We start from the raw sequence: 17,959 nt of genomic DNA on the forward strand, positions 1-17,959 counted from the left end.
ACGTAGCTTTCTGAGGTTTGACTGCAGTAGATGAAACTGCCTCGTTTCAGTCGAAGCCACGTGAATCAGACATTGATCAAAAACAGCACATTTGCATCACTGATTGTCGGAATCAACAAAACCAGCGCCACCTTCTACTGTTTACTTGCCTGTCGTGTCTGCGCTCCAGTGTTTCTCTTCATAAATTATTTATTGCAAACAGAAGATTGTGTTCTGCGCTGCCACAGCTCATTAAAGTCACTTTCAGGATTCACACAAACATGCGTCACGTAGCGGAGAACGTGAATCCTCTAAACTGTATTAAAACCTCGTATATCAACCATAAACAGCTCCTTTGTATAAATATTTATTTCAAGTTATAACAAAGACACATAAACGCGTGCAGTGGTGGGGTGACCTGTAGAGTAAAGTGAGGCTGCACCAGCAGAGGGCGCTAGAGAATTAAATTAGCACGTCATTCTAAGGGCTGCTGAGTTCTGGGCTCCTTTCTGCTCTCAAACTGTTCCGTCCAATTCCCTCCGCTGCTTTTTCAACAGGCTGACAGTCCTCTGGGTGATTATCATTATTCTTTTAATGGTGCAGTGGCCCAAAAAGCGGCATCGTGTGGAGCTTTCAGCGAGCGCGTGTCCTCACTGCTGCGGGTAGAGGATGTGGTAGATCTGGTCCTGTGCTATGCCGGTGTAGGTGCTCACGACTGTGGCGGTGTCGGTGTAAAGCTTCCTGTCGGCGACACAACAAACGGACGTTTAGGGTAGAACTTCGCGCCTGGGTTTTACATGGAGAGGGTTTCGAGTCTCTTACTTGGCCTTTTCGTCCAGCCGCAGGTTCTTGATGCTCTCCACGTAGTCGCCAGCGGTGCTGACGGCGCTGTCGTAGTAGGACTTGACGGTGTCGGCCATCTTGCTCAGGGCCCCCTGCTCCTCGTCGACCTGCCTCGGCACGCGGAAGCTTTCGGCGCCTGCGCACAGTCGGGTTGGGGGTGGGGGTCAAAGGTCAACAGGACCACGCGGAACCTTTTCTGTTCTGCTGTGATCTCAGGGAACACTTACCGAGAGCGAGGAGAGCAACGAGCACAGCGAGGACCAGCAGCTTATTCATGATGTTGCGCAAATCTGGGAGGGGGTGAAGAATAAAAGGCGCAGGTTTGAGTTCATCCACTGGGTCAAACGTTATCGCGGACATTAATTAAACCACAAAATCAACAATCTGATCAAAATGAGCATACGTTTAAACCCACACATCCCATGTCTGAGAATAATATTACCACAGATTTAACAAAGGCAACGTTCAGGCAGGTTAATGCTCAGTATTCAGTAATGTGAAGAAATGTATGGTACTCACTTTATTCCTCTCTGGAGGTGAGTGTGGTGAAGAGAACGGAGTAAAAGGCAGCTCTGGCCCGGGCCGGTTTTTATAGGAGAGGAAACGTGTGGACTCGTCCCTCTCAGAGGCAAAGTGCAGTCTGTGGGAGATAAAGTGTCACTGTTTGTGGGAGTATGTGTGACTTTGTGTCTTGATAATACAGACAGTGTGACTCATGTAAACAACACAGGGATGATGAAGGTGAAGCAGGATCAGGACTTCAGTCCGATCCCTTCCCGTAAACGTGCAGCCGGAGGGGGGGCGTCAGGTTGGCAGAGTGCGATTAGGCAGCAGTCGATTGACTTCCATTGACTGGGTTAGTAGTTCACCTATGTGGAGCCGCTTGTTAGCTGCGCTTGGCTCATAGCTGGAGTTCTAATGAGCCGGTCCTAAGTCTAGAGTGTGATGAACACGTCATCCAGGCTAATTCAGGTTATGAAACATCTAGGGCAGCTGTGAGAGCGGGGGCCTCGCATCTCCTGCCTCAGAGGACGCGTCTGATTCGTGTGGTGTTTGTTCATAATCATTTACAGTTAGACGTCCTACAAACCCTGTTTTCAAGATGCAAAACATAAGCTGTGATTAAAGCTTTTTTTATTGTTTTCTTTGAATTGAAGTTAATTACCCTCTCAAGCTGGCTCTGATCTGAGCCGGTTCTGGGCTCATGTCAAGTCTGGATGCAGGCATATGTGGTCACATGATGTGACCCCACTCATCACGTTGATGGTTTCTAATGACGCCACCCAGAGGTGGTGAAGGTTTCCATCCGTGGCCTTTACACACTGAGTTTCCTCTGGACTCCAGAGGATCCTTGTTCTGAGAAATAACATCTTACATTTAGGAATTTTGAAAACTTTGCACAATGCACTTTTCGTTTGGCGCAGGAAAACCAAACACATCTTAAAAATCCAATTTGTTTATTATTGGAACATGTAAAAGCTTATTTTTAATTAGGTCATTTTTTTCGCAGTGTCTTTCTCTGTAATGACCCGATGTCCCATCGAGCCGTAGGTCAACATTCCAGCGGATGGTGTGATCGCGCCTCGCGTCAGGCTGCTCCTGACCCGACGGCCGGGGTCGGTGTGAGGACAGCTGCGCTGGAGCCCAGCGGGGTCAGCGCCCGACTGACGCTCCGGCACTTGTGTTGTTTTAGTGAAGGAACTCTAATCCTCACACGCGTTTCCAGCATTTCACCCTTCATTAATATTATTCATTTACTTCTGCTGTTGTTTGCAGGCGTTTCTACTAAAGCACACGCGCTTCTCTGTGATGCACGATTTCAAATGTTTTTCGTCACTCACAATGTGAAGCAAAGAGTAAAGTAAAGTCACTGTTCTTCATTTTAATAGATGGTTTTATTTATATGATATAAATGCATTTTAAACTGTGGACAGTTCCGCTCAGAACATCATGCTGCTCGCTTCCACTTTGACCTGCGTGCGATGACAAGGCTCATTTCCAGTAGTTTCCACTTCACTTTATTGAACACATTTACACATATACATACATGATCACACACAGATGCTGGTTAGTGTATCAAACAAAGAACACTGCACATGCACGATGGGCGGCGCTGACATGTTTGCTCTGCTCTTCAAGGTTTTAAAGGTGTTTGCACTGTGCACGGCTCCTCTCCGGTCTAATCAGGTGTAGTTTCTACCAGCTATCATCTACTGCTGCGGCTGCGGACGCGTGGCTCGTTCCAGTCGGCGTTCTTCCTACGCGCTCTTCTGCGCCGGCAGCACCTCATCCAGGACCACCTTGATGTTGTCGATGCTGTCTTTCAGGAAGGGCCCGATGTGCTCGCGCAGGTGGTGCTCGTAGGCGCCCAGGGCCCTCGAACGCAACGTCTCCACTAGGGGCTCTGCCTCCTTCGCCAGGTTCCTGTTCAAAAGAGACAGACGGGGTGAAGGGCGCAACGCGTGACCGGAGCCTCCGCAGAAGCTGCGGCGCGTTCTTACTGGACGATCTTTATGAAAGCCTTGAACTCGGGCTTCTCGCGGATGGCGTCGGCGTGCTCCTTGGCTGCCTGGCCCCTGGGGTCCGAGTGGAAAGCGTTCACCACAGGAGAGAAGACCTCCTGCAGGTGCTCCGCAAAGACCGCCAACCTCTTGTAGAAGTTGTCTCTGTGTCCACTGTAAATACCAACCAGCTCTTTTGACGGTTCGGGACCTTGACACAGGCTCATGGAAACTGAAATTAGAATAGGAGGATCAAGGTTGTGTTGCAAATAATATAATATATATAAATGTTGAAAGCATCGTTTTAGGCTCTGTGTGCAACTGACTTTACAGATAAATAAAAGCCATTTTATTATAATTATTCAAAAATATTATTTACTATTACACGGTCAGATCTGCAGCATTGTTGCATTCAAATGCTTTAAAAATTATTTCAGTAAATCTTACCCTGCAGAGTGAGGACCAGTGCCAAAACATATTTTGCAGTCATCTCTGAAACAAAATTTAGGAGAGTAACTTTTAAAAACGCTGATAAAGTACTACCTAAAAACGCAAAACCACAAGCGTTTAGACCTAAAACACGCGCTTGGGCGAAAAAGCCGGAGCAGAGAGGGACGATTACCTGCGGCTGTGCTGGATGTACAGATCCAAGAAGTGACAGTCTTCTCCGGAGGCGAGTTGTCTGTAGCAGGCAGCTCACATCTGGCCAGGATGATATAGGGGGGGACTGCAAACAAACGTCATCTGATGAGCAAACGCACACCTACACACACACTCACGCACACATGCATGCACACCGACACACGCGCTCACCCACACAAAGTCCAGCGTGCATGATATTCTCCTAAAAAGCCATATGTGGAAACCTCGGTTATGCAATGTTCCGTGAATATAAGTTTATCTGTATTGGTATGGAGATGCACCCGGAGACCCCCGACCCCCCGACGCCCCCCCACCGCACGCGTGTGACTGCATGTCACGGTCCATGTATGTGGCGACTACCACACAGCAAATCTTTTGAAGCAGCTGTCCACGATCAGTACTTCTTCACATTATCACATCCGCCAATAAACAAATCCGAATCAACAGGTCAATCATTCAGGAACAGTCCAGACAAATTGTGCTGAACTCGGAGCAATGCTTCCTGGGATATTTGCCTTCACCTTTCACCTCCATACCCTGTCACAGGGCACCAGAACTAATAAATAATCCCTACCATCGTTTTTTTCCTGTCTCGTCGTCTTATTTGTTCCATTCTTACCTTTTTGATTTGAACATTTAGTCACTTGACGGTTCCCTTTATGTAAAACAAGTTACATATTCAACTTTAGAGAGAAAGGAAGTAGAGAGATGAATGATATCAACACTCTACTCTAAGGAATTTCTGTCTTTGTTATAGAAAAACAATAGTTTAGTAAAACCAAGGTCAGTGGACTTTTCTGTGTTTAATGAAATGTGACTTGAATGCATCAGTGTAGTAGGAATCCGCAAACAGCACTAAAGACAATACATTTCTATCACATGCTTTGCAGAATAAACTCCATAAAAAAGTCCATTTACAAAGACACCAGGAGCCATTTTGTTTAAACCTGGAGGTTTATTATCATGTTGTTTTTTTTTTGGTGCATCACTGCAAGCAAAGCCCAGTGAAACCGTGACACAGGATCTGCACAGAATCAAATGTCAGTGCACCGCTCATGACACGTAGCTGTCCACGGTGGTCTTGATCCGGGTCCACATGGAGGTCTTGAGGTTGGAGGCCCACTCGGTGTAACCGGCAGTCACCGGTTGGATGTGTTCTTCGTAGTAGGCATCGGCCAGGGCCATCGCCGTGCCCCCGATATCGTAGACCTTTTGCTGGACGTCCCTGTGGGGTGCACTGAGGTTAGAACAGCACGCAAACACGCAGGCACCGGCGCCGGCGCCGGCGGTTCTGCTCGGCAGCGGTCACTGACGGAGGCGTACCTGGCCCGGTCCCGGAGCCTCTGCAGCAGCCCGGGAGCGTCGGGCGGCGGCACCGGCGCCGGCGTCTGGGCCGCGAGGGGCCCGCATGCTGCAGAGGAGGCCAGTCAGTTACACAGCGACACGGGAAACAAGCTGAGCAGTGAAGCAGCAGCGGCCGGAGGCGGAGGAGAAGCCGTACCTTGCATCAGCAGAAGAGCACAGAACGCCGCCACGGCTGCTTTTTTACGCATCTGCCGCAAAGAGGCGAGAATCAGCGCCAGCGTGTGTGTATTCGGTTATAAAGAGCATTTTTATTCAGCTGAACAAGTCTGTGTGACTCAGGCTGGATGAGCAGAAAAGCGTTGTTCTCTGTGAACCACAGCAGTCACAGACGGCCGATCTACCTGCTGAAGAGTGATCAGGGCATTTTTACCTTTTCCTCCGGCTGGTCAACGGGGATTGAAGGAAACCCGTGTTATCAAGCCATTTTATTTGTTTTAGCTGCCTGCAAACACATGTACACACATGTACATTGGTCATCATCAGATGACCGTCCAACTCCTTTTTTTTTTTTGCCTCATTCTTTTTTTTTATTGAATCAGCAAATATGGACAAATATGAATCTCATTTCTGGATCTTAGATGTTGTATAGACAAAAATACAGGTTAAAGACTTTATTAGATTTGATATTTTTATTCACTCTCCTGATACAGGTCGCTGGTTTTATCCGTCCCAAACTCTTAAGTGCTTTTTCTTGTTTAAAATAAAAAAAACTGAATTCAGCTTTGTACTATTAATGCGAATATGCACGTAGAGTTACGCTGTTTTTATATCTGCTGATCCTGAACTCTTGATATCACTTCAAGATCAATATTAGCTAAGTTCAGTAACTGTCCGAACGCACTTTGGATCAGACACCTCAGCCCATTTGGCAGCGGCTCATTTGTGTACAGGCCAGTCAAAGTCTGCCTCGGTGCGGCAGAGATAGGGCTTTTAGCGAAGCCTCGAGGGGTCACGCAGATAAACATGTTTAACCGAGCAGCGCTTTGCTGTGGGCAGAGTGCGCCAGCAGGTCCGTGGCGTCTCGCCACCGCGCCAGCTCCCCGCCGGCCACATGTTCTCGCTGGGAGCAGCTAACCATGTTGAGAGGGTTCACGACTACGTCCTGCTTACTCACCTGATCCCACAGCTGTCTAAACAAGCGCGATCCAGATTTCTCCTTGTTTTTTAAAACATGCGTTGTGAACATCTGCACGTGTCCCTGACGCGGCTGCGGCCTCTTACAGCATGCTGCAAAAGTTATTACTGAACAAAGCAGCTGCTTCTGAGCCATAACTTGTAATAAGGTTTATACTGAGCTAGAGTCACTGGATAAACTGAGCTGATGCATATAGATCTGACTAATTGAACATATTTCCTTTGAACCGCCTTTCTAACTGCAGACGAGGCAGCCATGTCTCCGTTCAGCTGCTGCAGGAAGCTGGTTTCTCTCCTGAAGCCACCGCTGAGGCTGAAGCGCCCGTCTCTGAACGTGCGCTGGTCGTTGAATTTCGGTGGCACCTTAAACTAATCAAAGCGAAAGTGATTGAATGCGGCTGCATTTCGGTGCGCGTGTTCGCTCTCCGTGAGGAGCGTGACCCCAGTGCACCGGCTGTGGACCTCTGTCACGATGTACTCTGTACAGAATCAGGTTTCTGTGAACCGGGGCGACGGGTGGAATATTAACCCAGCATAAACAGCGACTTTAGCCTCGGAGTTGTGAAACGCCGGAGAAGCAGCCATGTTGGCAGTTGCCCTTTGATCCCAGCTATTGACACAAATAAACTACTATCTATTGAACGCCGACGGCTGTAACTTGATTAAGTGATTGGCTTCAGTTTTCAATCATGTGATATTGACTGGTGTAAACTAATTATTTGGTCAAAGTGCTAGAAACCCATTCAGTCAAATTGTCATTGATGCTAAAGACCAATTTTTATGTAACAACTGAAAGAGCTGGTCATTAAGTAAACACTGACGCATGTGTTCAAATATCATACATATATTTTTTCAAATCAATAGACTCAAGTCAAAGTCATTCAAACTTATCACATTTTCATTGTTTCATTTTGAAGTGTTGACAAGTTTCTTACGTTTTCTTAGATTTAATGTGACACTGATATGAAATGATCAAGCTCCATATCAGTGTCACTTAAGTTAAATCTTTCTGGTTCTGTTAATATTCAGTTTGTAGTGATATGTTTCCTGGAAATATTTTGTTATTTTGGTTTAATTGGTATTATATAACTAATTGTAGTCAGTGAAACAATAAATATGTATATCAATCTTTACCTTGTTCGAGCACTGAAACCTAATTCAGGAGAAAAATGTATAGTTGTTTAAATATAAATAATATAGAAATAACTGAAAACCACAGTGTGACAGCTGCAGGAAGGAGATAAATTTGCACTGAGAGCACAAACTGTTGGAACAGAACTGGCCTTTTATTTATCATCACACATCTTCAACACACTCTCCCACTTCTTTTACATTATGGAGTCCTTACATTTATAAATATTAGCAGTGGTACAGAATTGATATAAAAAGATGTTTTATATTTTGGTGTATTTCTTTATCCTATTTACTTATTTTTTAAAGTTTATAATTATATCATAAACGAAGCGTCTTTTCACAGAGAGGGAAGACGACCGTTGAGGTGATCGACAGAACAGCTCGCCATGACCGAGTCCCAGCGTGATGGTCAGAGTCGGGACCAGTGGGGATTGTTGGTTGTTGTGGAAACAGGAATCTGTTTACTCGTTTACTGAGACAGTTCTCCAACCTTTTGCTTCAGCTTATCGATCTGCTCATCCAGCCAGGTCCTGTGGAGGAGACACACAGAGCAGTGAGTTAAAGGGTTCACGTGAAGCTACTGCAGAGCTCCGTTCCCCCTGGATCGCTCCTCTTACTTTGCGTTTTGTGCAAACGGGCTGTTCTGGATCTTCTCGAAGGTGGTCCTGGCATTGTCTGCCAGGTTCCTGCCGATCTCACTTAGTTGATCGGTGATCCTGGTCATCTTCTCAACGGTCTGGTCCTGGGCCTCTGCGGTTCAGAGAGACGCACACACACGGGGAACGTGACGCAACGTGTCGAGACGAACGCGGCGTGCAGTTTTTAATTAAACAATTAGCACCGGACTCACCCGTGTAGGCGACGAACGCCAGCATCAGCACCGCAACTGCGAGATACAGTCTCATCTTGGCCGTGAGTCTGATGGACAAAAGGGGAGAGGTTGGTTTGTAATAGCGCACAAACTGTTTTTATAGAGCTAGAGTAAAAAGCGCGTTATTGTTCAGCACCAGCGCGATGGGACAGCTCCTCTGACGTCAGGAGCGACACACCTTCCGACAGGTTTCCAATGGTATATTTTCGTGAACATTTAAAATCATAAATTGCAACTTGCATTTACGATGTGCACCACGTTACGCACGGACGCGTCGCGCTAATAGCAACAAGTCGGAGTAGAACTTTTCAACCGCGGCTCGTGCGCGTGCGATCCATCCGTAAAGTACGACGGGGATTTTCTTCGCGTTCAGAAATCGCCCAGATGAAATGCGAAACGTACCTGAGTTCCGTTTCCGAGCAGAAATAAACGAGCAGGCGAAGGTTTGTGCGCCCAGATGTGTGTTCCCTTTTATAAGCCTGCTCGGTTCTAGGATGGTGACGCAAAGCACAAGACTTTAATCAACATGTACACGTGGTAACCTTGAGGTGCCACTACCCCTTCATTGATCAACAACGATGCAACGGTAGTAAAAAAAATACTTTTTATGATAAGTGAACAAGCCAAAACTAGCCCGTCGTTATTTATGCTTAGATTTTGGCTGATGAGAGAATGTGGACTGAAGTGGGCGCATGTTGATGTGCAGCTACATGTCACCATGAGAGTTTGACATAAGATTATGACAAATCTGACTAATTCCAAGGAGCTAGGATGAGGAAAAAATAATTATTTCATGCTAATTTTAGCTAATAATGTGAAGAAGCCCTCTATATCAGCAGTGTTTGGTAATAGGTTATTAAGTATTTGATTTATGAGACAGAACTTACTGTAAGATAAAGGGTTTGTTTTTATCCATCTGTCAGTTCTATGACCAATATTATTATGTTATTATAGGAGAATCGGAACAATAAAGTTTGCAGTGCCTCATTACTTTAATAAGACACACATCCAGTCATAAAAAGTCGAATGGGTCAAAAACTAATTCTCATATTAATTATAAATGAACTCCACAGTAAACACAGTAAAAATAAGAATGTCACTGAAATGTGTTCATTTTAATTCTTAATTTAATGCAAACCTGTCCACAAATAAAGAAACATAAACTTTCTATATCTGAAATGTAGCAAACAACATGTTGAATCAGCATCCAACGCAGTAAACTTGAACACTAAAGCGTACGTGGGATAATAAAATGATGATTAGGCACCAGTGTCTCTGCTGCCCTTACGTAAGCTGTAATGAGTCCCTATTCTTTGGCCCAATTCTGCAGCTGGTCTTATCCCTTGTCCTTTGGCCTTTGGGTCAGAAGTCGCCGACAGCCTGCAGACTTGAGCACAATGCTTATCTGCAACTTCTGTTTCGGTGTATTTCTTCATGCACTGCTCTATTTTGGATTTCTAATCCTCGTGTCATGTCTCCCCTCTTCAGACCTTCCCTTTCTCACAAGGGGAAGTGGATCAGACTTGACCAGATGTGGGCCTTCGTAGAGAAACACTGGGTGAACTGTGTATTACTCTTTACCCAGCAGTGACCTGAGCTTCAGCCCAGAAGAATGCGTCTGATCGTCTAAAGACCCTAATTGTTGCTCAGCGTGTGCGTTTCACACTAAGCAGGAAAAGCCTAAAATGCCCCCTTAGTGCTGACGACTGGGCCTATACAGGTCTGCTGCTTTGATGAATGGCCCACAGTGGAGTTAAATGAGCCGTCACATGCCTCAACACACACACATTACCTGCTGAAAGACTTAATCTCCATCTGCTTTGTCATGGAATGGCCGGTGGGTTTATGTATGAGCTTGTGCTTGCGTGCATATAACCTTGCGTGCGCCTCCTGAATAATTGCAGGAGGCATAGGGCGTGAAAGTGCATGTCTCGTGTGCTCCCAATTTGCAATAACAAGCTCACAGGAAGGTTGTTTTTGTGTTCAGCCACGGGCCCCCGCGGTGACTGGAGCTGTGTGCCAGCGCTGAAGGGGAGGGAGAGGATGGGGAAAGGAGGAAGGCTCTGGTGAGAGGAGGTAGCCTCTCCGCAGGGGGGCTGTGGGGGGGTTACCAGCAGTCAAGCGCTCGCTAGCACCTGCTAACTCCCGGGGACGGGTGCCCACGGCGCAGACGCTGAGCTGGCAGGATGCTGGGGCTTTTCCTGCTTATCGTACGGGACGGATCTTGCAACAGCGGGCAGTTTAACGTGGGAGTTTCACTTCATCTGACTTCTCTAATCTGACAAAGTAAACATGGGAGGCACGTAGCATTCATACATCATGCATACAGGAACAATAAACAGCCTCATTGTGGAGCTGTTTTGAGATGAAAAACAATTAACCATAAAATGCTGCAGCAGAGAAGGTGGAGCTCCCACGAAGCTGGTGCCTCAACTACTGCAAAGACAACATACACGATACAAATGCTGACATTCAGCATTCAGTGATTCTCAAACGATCCCTGATGGAGACGAGTCTTATTCTCGGAGCCCACACTCGTTCGTTTTCCTTCATAAACAGAATATGGACCTGCAAAGAAAACACAGCTGCATCTTTGGGTCCAGGCAGAGGGTCAGAGTAGGAGAGAGGAACAAGGGGCAAACAGCGTCCTCTACTGGGCTCCGCTTCACATCAACAAACTAAATCCCACTGGGCCGAATTTTAAAAACGTTTTGAGTTAAGAACAGGCGACGTGAGGTGAGGAAAATCAGCTGAAAGTCCCCGGACTTTGGATTTCGTCGGCCAGTGATGAGTTTGTGTTTGGGGGCAGAGGTGGGTCTATTGTTACCTCAGAGAATTAAAAGACGCGCGTTTAGTCGTGCTTTGTCCTAAGAAAGTTGTGAAGAAGCTGTGCATTAAGTGCAATGTGCCGAATGCAGCCGTGCAGTGTAACGTTGTGCCACCAGGGAGCAAAAGTACAGCATCAGTACAGCTGTTGTTGGCCAATACAAGACAGCAAGCTGTGCACTGGTCTCACTTCATTTTAAGTGCTGCTTAAAAATAATATCCCAATAAAATGCCAATAAAATGCATTTACATTATTGCTGCCGTTAAGTTCAAGGGGCATGGACTTCTATATAATCTGAATTTAAGGGAGGCAACGCTGCCGGTGCCGAGTGTCACAATGAAATAAAGGCACAGAACGTTCCCAAAAGTCTGGGATCATGAGATAGGAATCTGGGAGAAGACGGCAGCAAGTCCGGGCTAGAAGAAGCGAGGTTTGTGCTGTGATTGTTTAGAGAGAGAGGCAGTAACGAGAAAGTCGATGGGGTATTTGTTATTATATCACTCATGTAGAGCAGAGGTCTCATTCCCCGTGTGTTTGTGTGAGGAGGAGGTGGAAAAGCTTCAGGAACTGCTCTTATATAAGCGTCTGCAGCAGTTCGATAATGCAACGAACAGAGGACGGGGCCTGGACTCGTCCCAGATGTTGATCTCCTCTCTCTCTTTAACCTAATGATGTTTTTTCGAGGGCTGAGCCGCGGGTCAGTGCCGTGTGAGCTGCACGTAACTGGACCTGGGTTTAATAATAAATGAGTGGTTCATGTTCGTTTGGAAGCGGAGCACGGATGAAACACACAGGACACAGACTGGACGTCGGCAGCGTTATGCTTTACTCTGATTGTCATCGAGTCGTTTTACATTCACCTCCACAGACACACAGCGCGCGCTCCCGTCACCTGATTGTCATCACTCAGTGCATTCGTCCACACGACAGACTCTTGTGTTGATGATACAGGCTTCAATACTACGAGGCTCAAACTCAGCAGCTATATTTACAACCAGAACTAAAAGGTAGAAAACGTAACACGAGGCCTCGGGGGCGTCGACAGCGTTGAGGCCCCTTTAAAGTAGAAAAGCGAAGCATATTACAAATAATTGTCTGTTTGCGTATTAAAGGCTGTTATTGAGCGGGTGCTCGTGTTCGGGGGGGGGGGGGTGATAAGAGGAGGGGGCGACTATGCTGGAGCGAGAACTCAGGCAGACGTGGATCTGCTGACTCTTCTGTCAAAGGCGCATCTCGTCCGACCTCTCATCACCCCCACAAACACTGCGACCTGGGTATAATGCAATCAGTGCGTGCACCCCCCCCCCCGCTCCAGGGCGCCTCCGGCTCAGGCCGCCGCCGCCGCCGTCTCCTTGACCTTGTCCACGATGCCCTCCAGCTGCTCGCGCAGCTTGGTGGCGTAGGGGGACAGCAGCTCGGTCAGCTCGTCCATCTTGCCCTCCAGGGAGGTGCGCAGCTCGTCGGCCGTGGCCTGCAGCTGGCTCTGGATGCCGGCGGCCTGCGTCTCCAGCTGCTGGCCCAGCCCCTCGGCCTGGCTCTTCAGCAGGGCGGACACGTCGCTCAGCCGCCGGGCGGCCGAGTCGCCCGCCTGCTGCACCAGCGGCTCCACCTGCCCCTTCACGGCGTCCACGTTCTGGGAGGTGCGCGAGTGCAGCTCGTCCAGGTAGGTGGCCACGGTTCTGGGGGGGGGGGCACGCGGGAGCCGGTTAGATGAAGGTTAAAAGCGACCCGACAAAATAAAAGCCTCGGTGCAACTCACTTCTGGATCTCCTCTGTGTCCTTGTTGAGGCGCTTCTTCAGCTTGTTGCTGTAGGTGGTGATGCGGCTGCGGACGTCGCCCGAGTTCTGCTCCACCATGGTCTTCAGCTCCCCCAGGTACTGGGTGCTGCGCTCCTTGGCGTCCACCATGTCCTTCTGCAGTTTGGTGGTCAGAAGCTGCAGGTCCTGGAGCAGCGTGCCGGAGGAGGCGTCGGTGTAGGGGCTCAGCTTGGCCTGGAGGCCTTCGGTGTAGGTGGTCAGCTCGGCCATGGTGTCGGTGATGAGCGTGCTGCAGGGAGGGTCAGAAACGAGGCGAGGGCCCGTGAGGAGCGTCACCACGGGACCAACCCGCTCTTATTTTGAAATGAAGGCCCGGCTCCACTTACTCTAGCTCCCTGCTGAGCTGCGAGGCCTTGAGGGACTGCACCACGCCGTCGGCTTTCTGGTTCAGCTCGGAGACGTAGTCGGAGAAGCGGTTGACGGTGTCCTCCCAGCGGGCCGGGGCGGCGTCCACCTGGCGCACGGCACGGGCGCTGCAGCCTGGGGAGGAGAAGAAGAGTTTGAACGCACCCGCACGTGAGGGGAACGGGCGGAAGGCTCGATGGAGGAGAGAGAGAGCGCTCACCGGTGATGACTGCCAGAGCGAGGATGAGAGCCACAGCCTTCATGGTTATTACAGGTACAGCTGCGAAGAAACAATAAACAGACATTATTAGTAACAAGAGAGCTACAGAGAATAAATTCGCACGTGGGAAGCCGCTGGTTCCCCGCGTGACGTGCGCTCGCGCTGCTCACCTGAGAGGTCGAGCTTCCTCCGTGCTCCCTGAGCGCTGACTGCAGGCTTTTATAGTCGCAGGAGGCTGCCGGCGCGCGTGGGCAGGGTGGCGACGCGTGCGCGTTCACGTGGTGAGGTGACGGCGATTCGTCCGCGCGCAGCCCCGCTTCCTTCCACGCAACGTGACACCAAAGTCGGCGTCCGAAGTTCTCGGCGCGCATTGTTTGACCGGACGCTTGAGCAACGAGCGGTCACAAGGAGAACGGGGCAAAAGTTTCTCAGCCTCGATTTTTTTGCCCCCTCTTGTGAGTTGTTTTCATATGTTTCACCGTGCACGTGCTCCTATCAACACGGCAGAGAACGCAGTATTCAGAACTTTCTCACACACACGGGGAAAACGTTTGAAGCCAGGGTGTTGCATTCAAAGACTTAAAATAACGTTTGTAAATATAAAATCTCGTACGCACGCACCTTGCTTTACAGTCTAATTTACTAAATAGAGCACTATGTTGTATGGGTCTAGTTTGTTAATCTTACATCTGTAAAGCAACGTGGACATTTTTGTGGAATATTGTGTAAAATAACTAAAAAGATTTAATTTTACAGCTGGTTATACTCATCTAATATTATAAAAATAGCATTGTTTAGGGTTTAATTGGTTTAGATTTTCCCAAGTGTTTTAATTTTAGTAGCAAGTAGCAGATGTCAATGCTTCTCAGTCATGGGTCTCATTTTTACCGGCCACTGGTTTCCCTCTGATCATTATCACTAAGTGCTGCTACCTGAGCATAAACGCTCCTGGCACCAGGATGTAAATTAGGACATCACACGTGCATTTCAATATAAATGCCCTGCTGCTGACCGCTGACGCCTTCAGACACACAACCCCCAGCACACCTCCAGCATCAGTGCATGACAATCTGGTGTTAAAGCTTTGAGGCTCTAAGTGCTAAAGTACAAAGACGTAGACAGGACGGGCATGTTTAGGCATGGGGGGGGTCATAGAACAGTCGAGTGCATTAAGCCCAGTGTATAAAAGAAAGATTAGTAATAAAATACACAAAGCTAATCTTGCTATAACCTGTAAAAACCGAACAAGGACCTTGAAAAAAATAAGCAAATTACACAAGAACCACGCTGTTGAAAGCCTAATCTGTTCTGTTTGCTTGTTGTAGTTTTCATCCATCATTTTGAAACCGACAGAGGAGAAGGGGAGTATTTAATGAAGAAACATCCTATTGAGCAACGATATTTGATGAGCAGCAGGACATGCTGTCATGTCCCCTGGTCCACAGACGTTTGTTTATGGTGTCGTCCTATGTGGCAGCAGCATGTTTTAACCGTGCGTCCAGTTCACTGACTCCCTCACTGCCCGTGTGTGATGACCTTTGCCCTTCAGGACTCTTTGTTGCCACCGGAGACTGTGGGAATGAACAGCTGATGAAATGTCGAGCTTAGACCCTGTGTGCTTCGGTGTCACATCCCTGTTGGACGAGCAGGACCTTTGTCCTTTATTCTGTGACACCTCAAGGAGGAGGCACTGTACGGCAGCAAGATAACAAGTCCAGTCCAGTTTAAACACACAACTAATCAGCTTCATTCCACTGACTGTGTTGGCAAAAATGACATAATTGCATTATATTTTCAGATTTGAGTTTCTTGTGTTGACAGTATCTGCATTTTGGTTTGTGCAGAGTTGATGGATGAGAGGTCACCAGCGGACAAAGAGGCAGATGTGGAAGTGAAACCAAGACGATCAATGGAGTAATACAGTAAAGCCGCTTCTGCTTTTGCTCCACAACCACACAACAAACGCTTGGCACCGCAGAGTTAATGACAGAGCATCTTTAGGTGCTTGAACGGCAGTAACACGGTGACGCTGTTCCCTGGAAGAATCGTGTTTTGGTTAAATCTGGATGATCTCATCCTGCTCAACAGAAGAAAACAGCAGTTTTAGTGGAGTCAGCGAGTTGACTGCAGTAACATGTGTGGTTAAAAGTCACTGAACTGGATGTTCAAGGGCAGAATTGTTATTTTGATGTTGTACACTCAACATCAGATGGTTGTGAGTCAGAGCGGCGTCAGCTGAAGGTTGGAGCCAAATGATGAAGGGATTCTAGTACTTTCTTGGGTTGCTTTTCAGTTTATATTTTAGGCTCTTGTTTGTTTTTGTTCAAATTAAATGACACGATGGCTTCATTCAAACACAGTTATTAGTTACTATTTAAATAGATTTGAGTAAAACAATCGACCAGACTCCTGAGAGCCAGAAATATTCAGAGTTTATTAATAATATATGAAAGCCGTTTTATTCAGACTGACAGTGTGTAGTCAGAGCTGCGTGCCCCTGGAGGGTTAACGGTGAGCAGGGGGCGCGACGGCCGGGGAGAACAGAGGAATGTTGTTTGGCACCGAGCGAGGCGGCGTGGGAGCAGTCTGGCAGCAGCGACGGAGCCGCGGATGAAGACGGAAAACAAGGCGCACGCAGGACGTCTTCATGAGCCTGCAGAGGCAGACCTGGACATGCCCCGTCCAAAAGGCACAACAGGAACTCAGCAGGGGCGCGGCCGGGGGGGGGGCGGGGGGGACAGGGGGGCCGATGTTGCAACCGCACCGTAAACAACGTTCATTCTGAATGTGTTTTGGTCTTGGAAAATTTGAACTCTGAACTTCTTACTAACGTGTAATTACACGTGTAATTGCTAGCTCTGGTTTGTTTGCGTCGGGGCGATGACAAGTTTTACCTCATGTCATTTGGACCCCGTAATGAACACAACGCACATGCGAGCTCATGTTTTGCTTTTACTTTATTGTCATAATACAGAAGAAGCGAGCATTGTGGTCACAGACCGACACTTAATAATACTGTCATTGTCCTTACACACCCTCCACTCTCAGAACCGGCGAGCTTGTGTGTCAAATGGAGAATCACATGTTCTCAAAGTGATTAGAGGCAGTTCTTTGGTGGCTAAACTACTTATTTGGATTTGACGAAGGATTCGTAGAGGGAGGTGAGGCGGGCCTGGAGGTCCTGGGCGTAGGGGTCCAGCTTCTCTCTCAGCTCATCCACGTAGGGGGCGGCTATGTCTTTAACCTGCTGGGCTCTCTGCATCACCTCGCTCTGCACCTGAACGGTCATGGGGGCCACGCGCTCCTTGAATTCCACCAGGTGCCGGTCCACCTTGGCCTTCAGGTCGTCGGTGTAGGGCCCCAGCTGGGTGTGCAGGTCCTTCACAGACTGCTCCAGGCCGGTCTTCAGCTCCTCGCTCTTCTGCGTCAGCGCGGTCCTCAGGGCCTCGGAGTCCAGGGAGTCGGCGTACGGCGCCAGGTCCTGCTTGAGCTGCTCCACCTTCTGCTGGATCTGGGCCTTCAGGTCCTCGGTGAAGGGCTCCACCCTGTCTCGCACGGAGCTCAGCTCCTGGGTGACGCGCTCCTTCAGCACGTCAGCCTCCGCGGACACCTTGGCGATGAGGTCCTGAGCTGCGGGCGGCAGCTGCTCCTGGAGGGTCACTGCGTACTTGCTGGCGATGTCTGCGCTCTCCGTGAGGCGAGCACTAGCCGGGACCAACCAGGAGAGTTGCAGTTAGCGAGGCGCGCACTCCACCCGCCGGAGTCCCGTTAGGCACATTTGCACACTGTCACATGTTGCACCTACCTGACATCCTGTCCGAACTGAGACTTCCTGACCAGCTGGAGGGTGTCGTCGGCCGTCTGCGTGGCTTTGGCGACGTAGGCCCAGAAGGAATCGGTCAGCGCTTCCAGCTGTGGCTTGGGCGCATCGGCGTAGAAGAGGTTGGCGTGACAGCCTGTTGCAGAGACAAGGCCCGCGTTGTCAGTCCTCGTTCGCACCCCATCCCTTAACTCTTTACACCGTGTTCCTACAATGCGGTGCTAACGTCCTACTCACCGGTGAAGGCGGCCACGACGAGCACGACAAGGAGCTTCATGGCTGTTGGACCTGCGGCAAGAGAAGCCCAGTTAGTCACGGCAGCAGCGGAGAAGCAGCCGCGCCGACGGCTCCCCTCGGTTCTGCCGTCTTACCTGAGTCTGCGAGTGTGTGTTTGTGTGTGTGCAAGTCCCTCTGGCAGCTCTTGCTTTCCTCTTGTGAGACTGTGCGGCTTATATAGGGG

At 48.8% G+C, this 17,959-nt stretch overlaps 6 protein-coding genes across 7 annotated transcripts in view; all 6 read right to left on the reverse strand.

The window, feature by feature from the left end:
- Positions 1 to 330: 330 nt before the first annotated feature.
- Positions 331 to 17,959, reverse strand: part of apoc2 (apolipoprotein C-II) — a 30,829-nt gene continuing 13,200 nt past the window's right edge. Inside the window, exons 1-4 of one of the 2 annotated variants that reach the window (XM_029130467.2) lie at positions 1,342 to 1,474; positions 1,050 to 1,112; positions 802 to 958; positions 331 to 720 (exon numbers count right to left, since the gene is read on the reverse strand). In XM_029130467.2, coding sequence (XP_028986300.1) covers positions 630 to 720; positions 802 to 958; positions 1,050 to 1,098 — 297 coding nt within the window. In that variant the 5' untranslated portion in view covers positions 1,099 to 1,112; positions 1,342 to 1,474 and the 3' untranslated portion in view covers positions 331 to 629. Of the gene's footprint in view, positions 721 to 801; positions 959 to 1,049; positions 1,113 to 1,341; positions 1,475 to 17,959 lie in introns of those variants that run through there. The other variant, XM_055503025.1, reaches the window with a different exon arrangement.
- Positions 2,825 to 4,173, reverse strand: apoa2 (apolipoprotein A-II). The gene is made up of 5 exons (XM_041067870.1): positions 4,137 to 4,173; positions 3,946 to 4,050; positions 3,771 to 3,815; positions 3,324 to 3,555; positions 2,825 to 3,246 (listed from the first exon to the last, which is right to left on the reverse strand). The coding sequence occupies exons 1-5, from the start codon at positions 4,156 to 4,158 to the stop codon at positions 3,081 to 3,083; spliced, it is 570 nt and encodes a 189-aa protein (XP_040923804.1). The 5' UTR covers positions 4,159 to 4,173; the 3' UTR covers positions 2,825 to 3,080.
- apoc4 (apolipoprotein C-IV) lies at positions 4,901 to 5,712 on the reverse strand. The gene is made up of 4 exons (XM_041067871.1): positions 5,672 to 5,712; positions 5,467 to 5,518; positions 5,289 to 5,376; positions 4,901 to 5,190 (listed from the first exon to the last, which is right to left on the reverse strand). Exons 2-4 carry the CDS (start codon positions 5,516 to 5,518, stop codon positions 5,019 to 5,021), a joined length of 312 nt encoding a protein of 103 aa, XP_040923805.1. The 5' UTR covers positions 5,672 to 5,712; the 3' UTR covers positions 4,901 to 5,018.
- On the reverse strand, positions 7,730 to 9,024 carry apoc1 (apolipoprotein C-I). Its single transcript, XM_041067872.2, has 4 exons — positions 8,872 to 9,024; positions 8,449 to 8,516; positions 8,216 to 8,348; positions 7,730 to 8,128 (listed from the first exon to the last, which is right to left on the reverse strand). Exons 2-4 carry the CDS (start codon positions 8,501 to 8,503, stop codon positions 8,068 to 8,070), a joined length of 249 nt encoding a protein of 82 aa, XP_040923806.1. The 5' UTR covers positions 8,504 to 8,516; positions 8,872 to 9,024; the 3' UTR covers positions 7,730 to 8,067.
- Positions 12,100 to 13,944, reverse strand: apoeb (apolipoprotein Eb). Its single transcript, XM_029130021.2, has 5 exons — positions 13,850 to 13,944; positions 13,680 to 13,739; positions 13,441 to 13,594; positions 13,056 to 13,343; positions 12,100 to 12,975 (listed from the first exon to the last, which is right to left on the reverse strand). The coding sequence occupies exons 2-5, from the start codon at positions 13,720 to 13,722 to the stop codon at positions 12,624 to 12,626; spliced, it is 837 nt and encodes a 278-aa protein (XP_028985854.1). The 5' UTR covers positions 13,723 to 13,739; positions 13,850 to 13,944; the 3' UTR covers positions 12,100 to 12,623.
- apoa4b.2 (apolipoprotein A-IV b, tandem duplicate 2) lies at positions 16,619 to 17,953 on the reverse strand. The gene is made up of 4 exons (XM_029129774.2): positions 17,871 to 17,953; positions 17,737 to 17,787; positions 17,485 to 17,635; positions 16,619 to 17,383 (listed from the first exon to the last, which is right to left on the reverse strand). The coding sequence occupies exons 2-4, from the start codon at positions 17,774 to 17,776 to the stop codon at positions 16,807 to 16,809; spliced, it is 768 nt and encodes a 255-aa protein (XP_028985607.1). The 5' UTR covers positions 17,777 to 17,787; positions 17,871 to 17,953; the 3' UTR covers positions 16,619 to 16,806.

This window comes from Betta splendens, chromosome 16 (genome assembly GCF_900634795.4).
Source record: "Betta splendens chromosome 16, fBetSpl5.4, whole genome shotgun sequence".
NCBI lineage: Eukaryota > Metazoa > Chordata > Actinopteri > Anabantiformes > Osphronemidae > Betta > Betta splendens.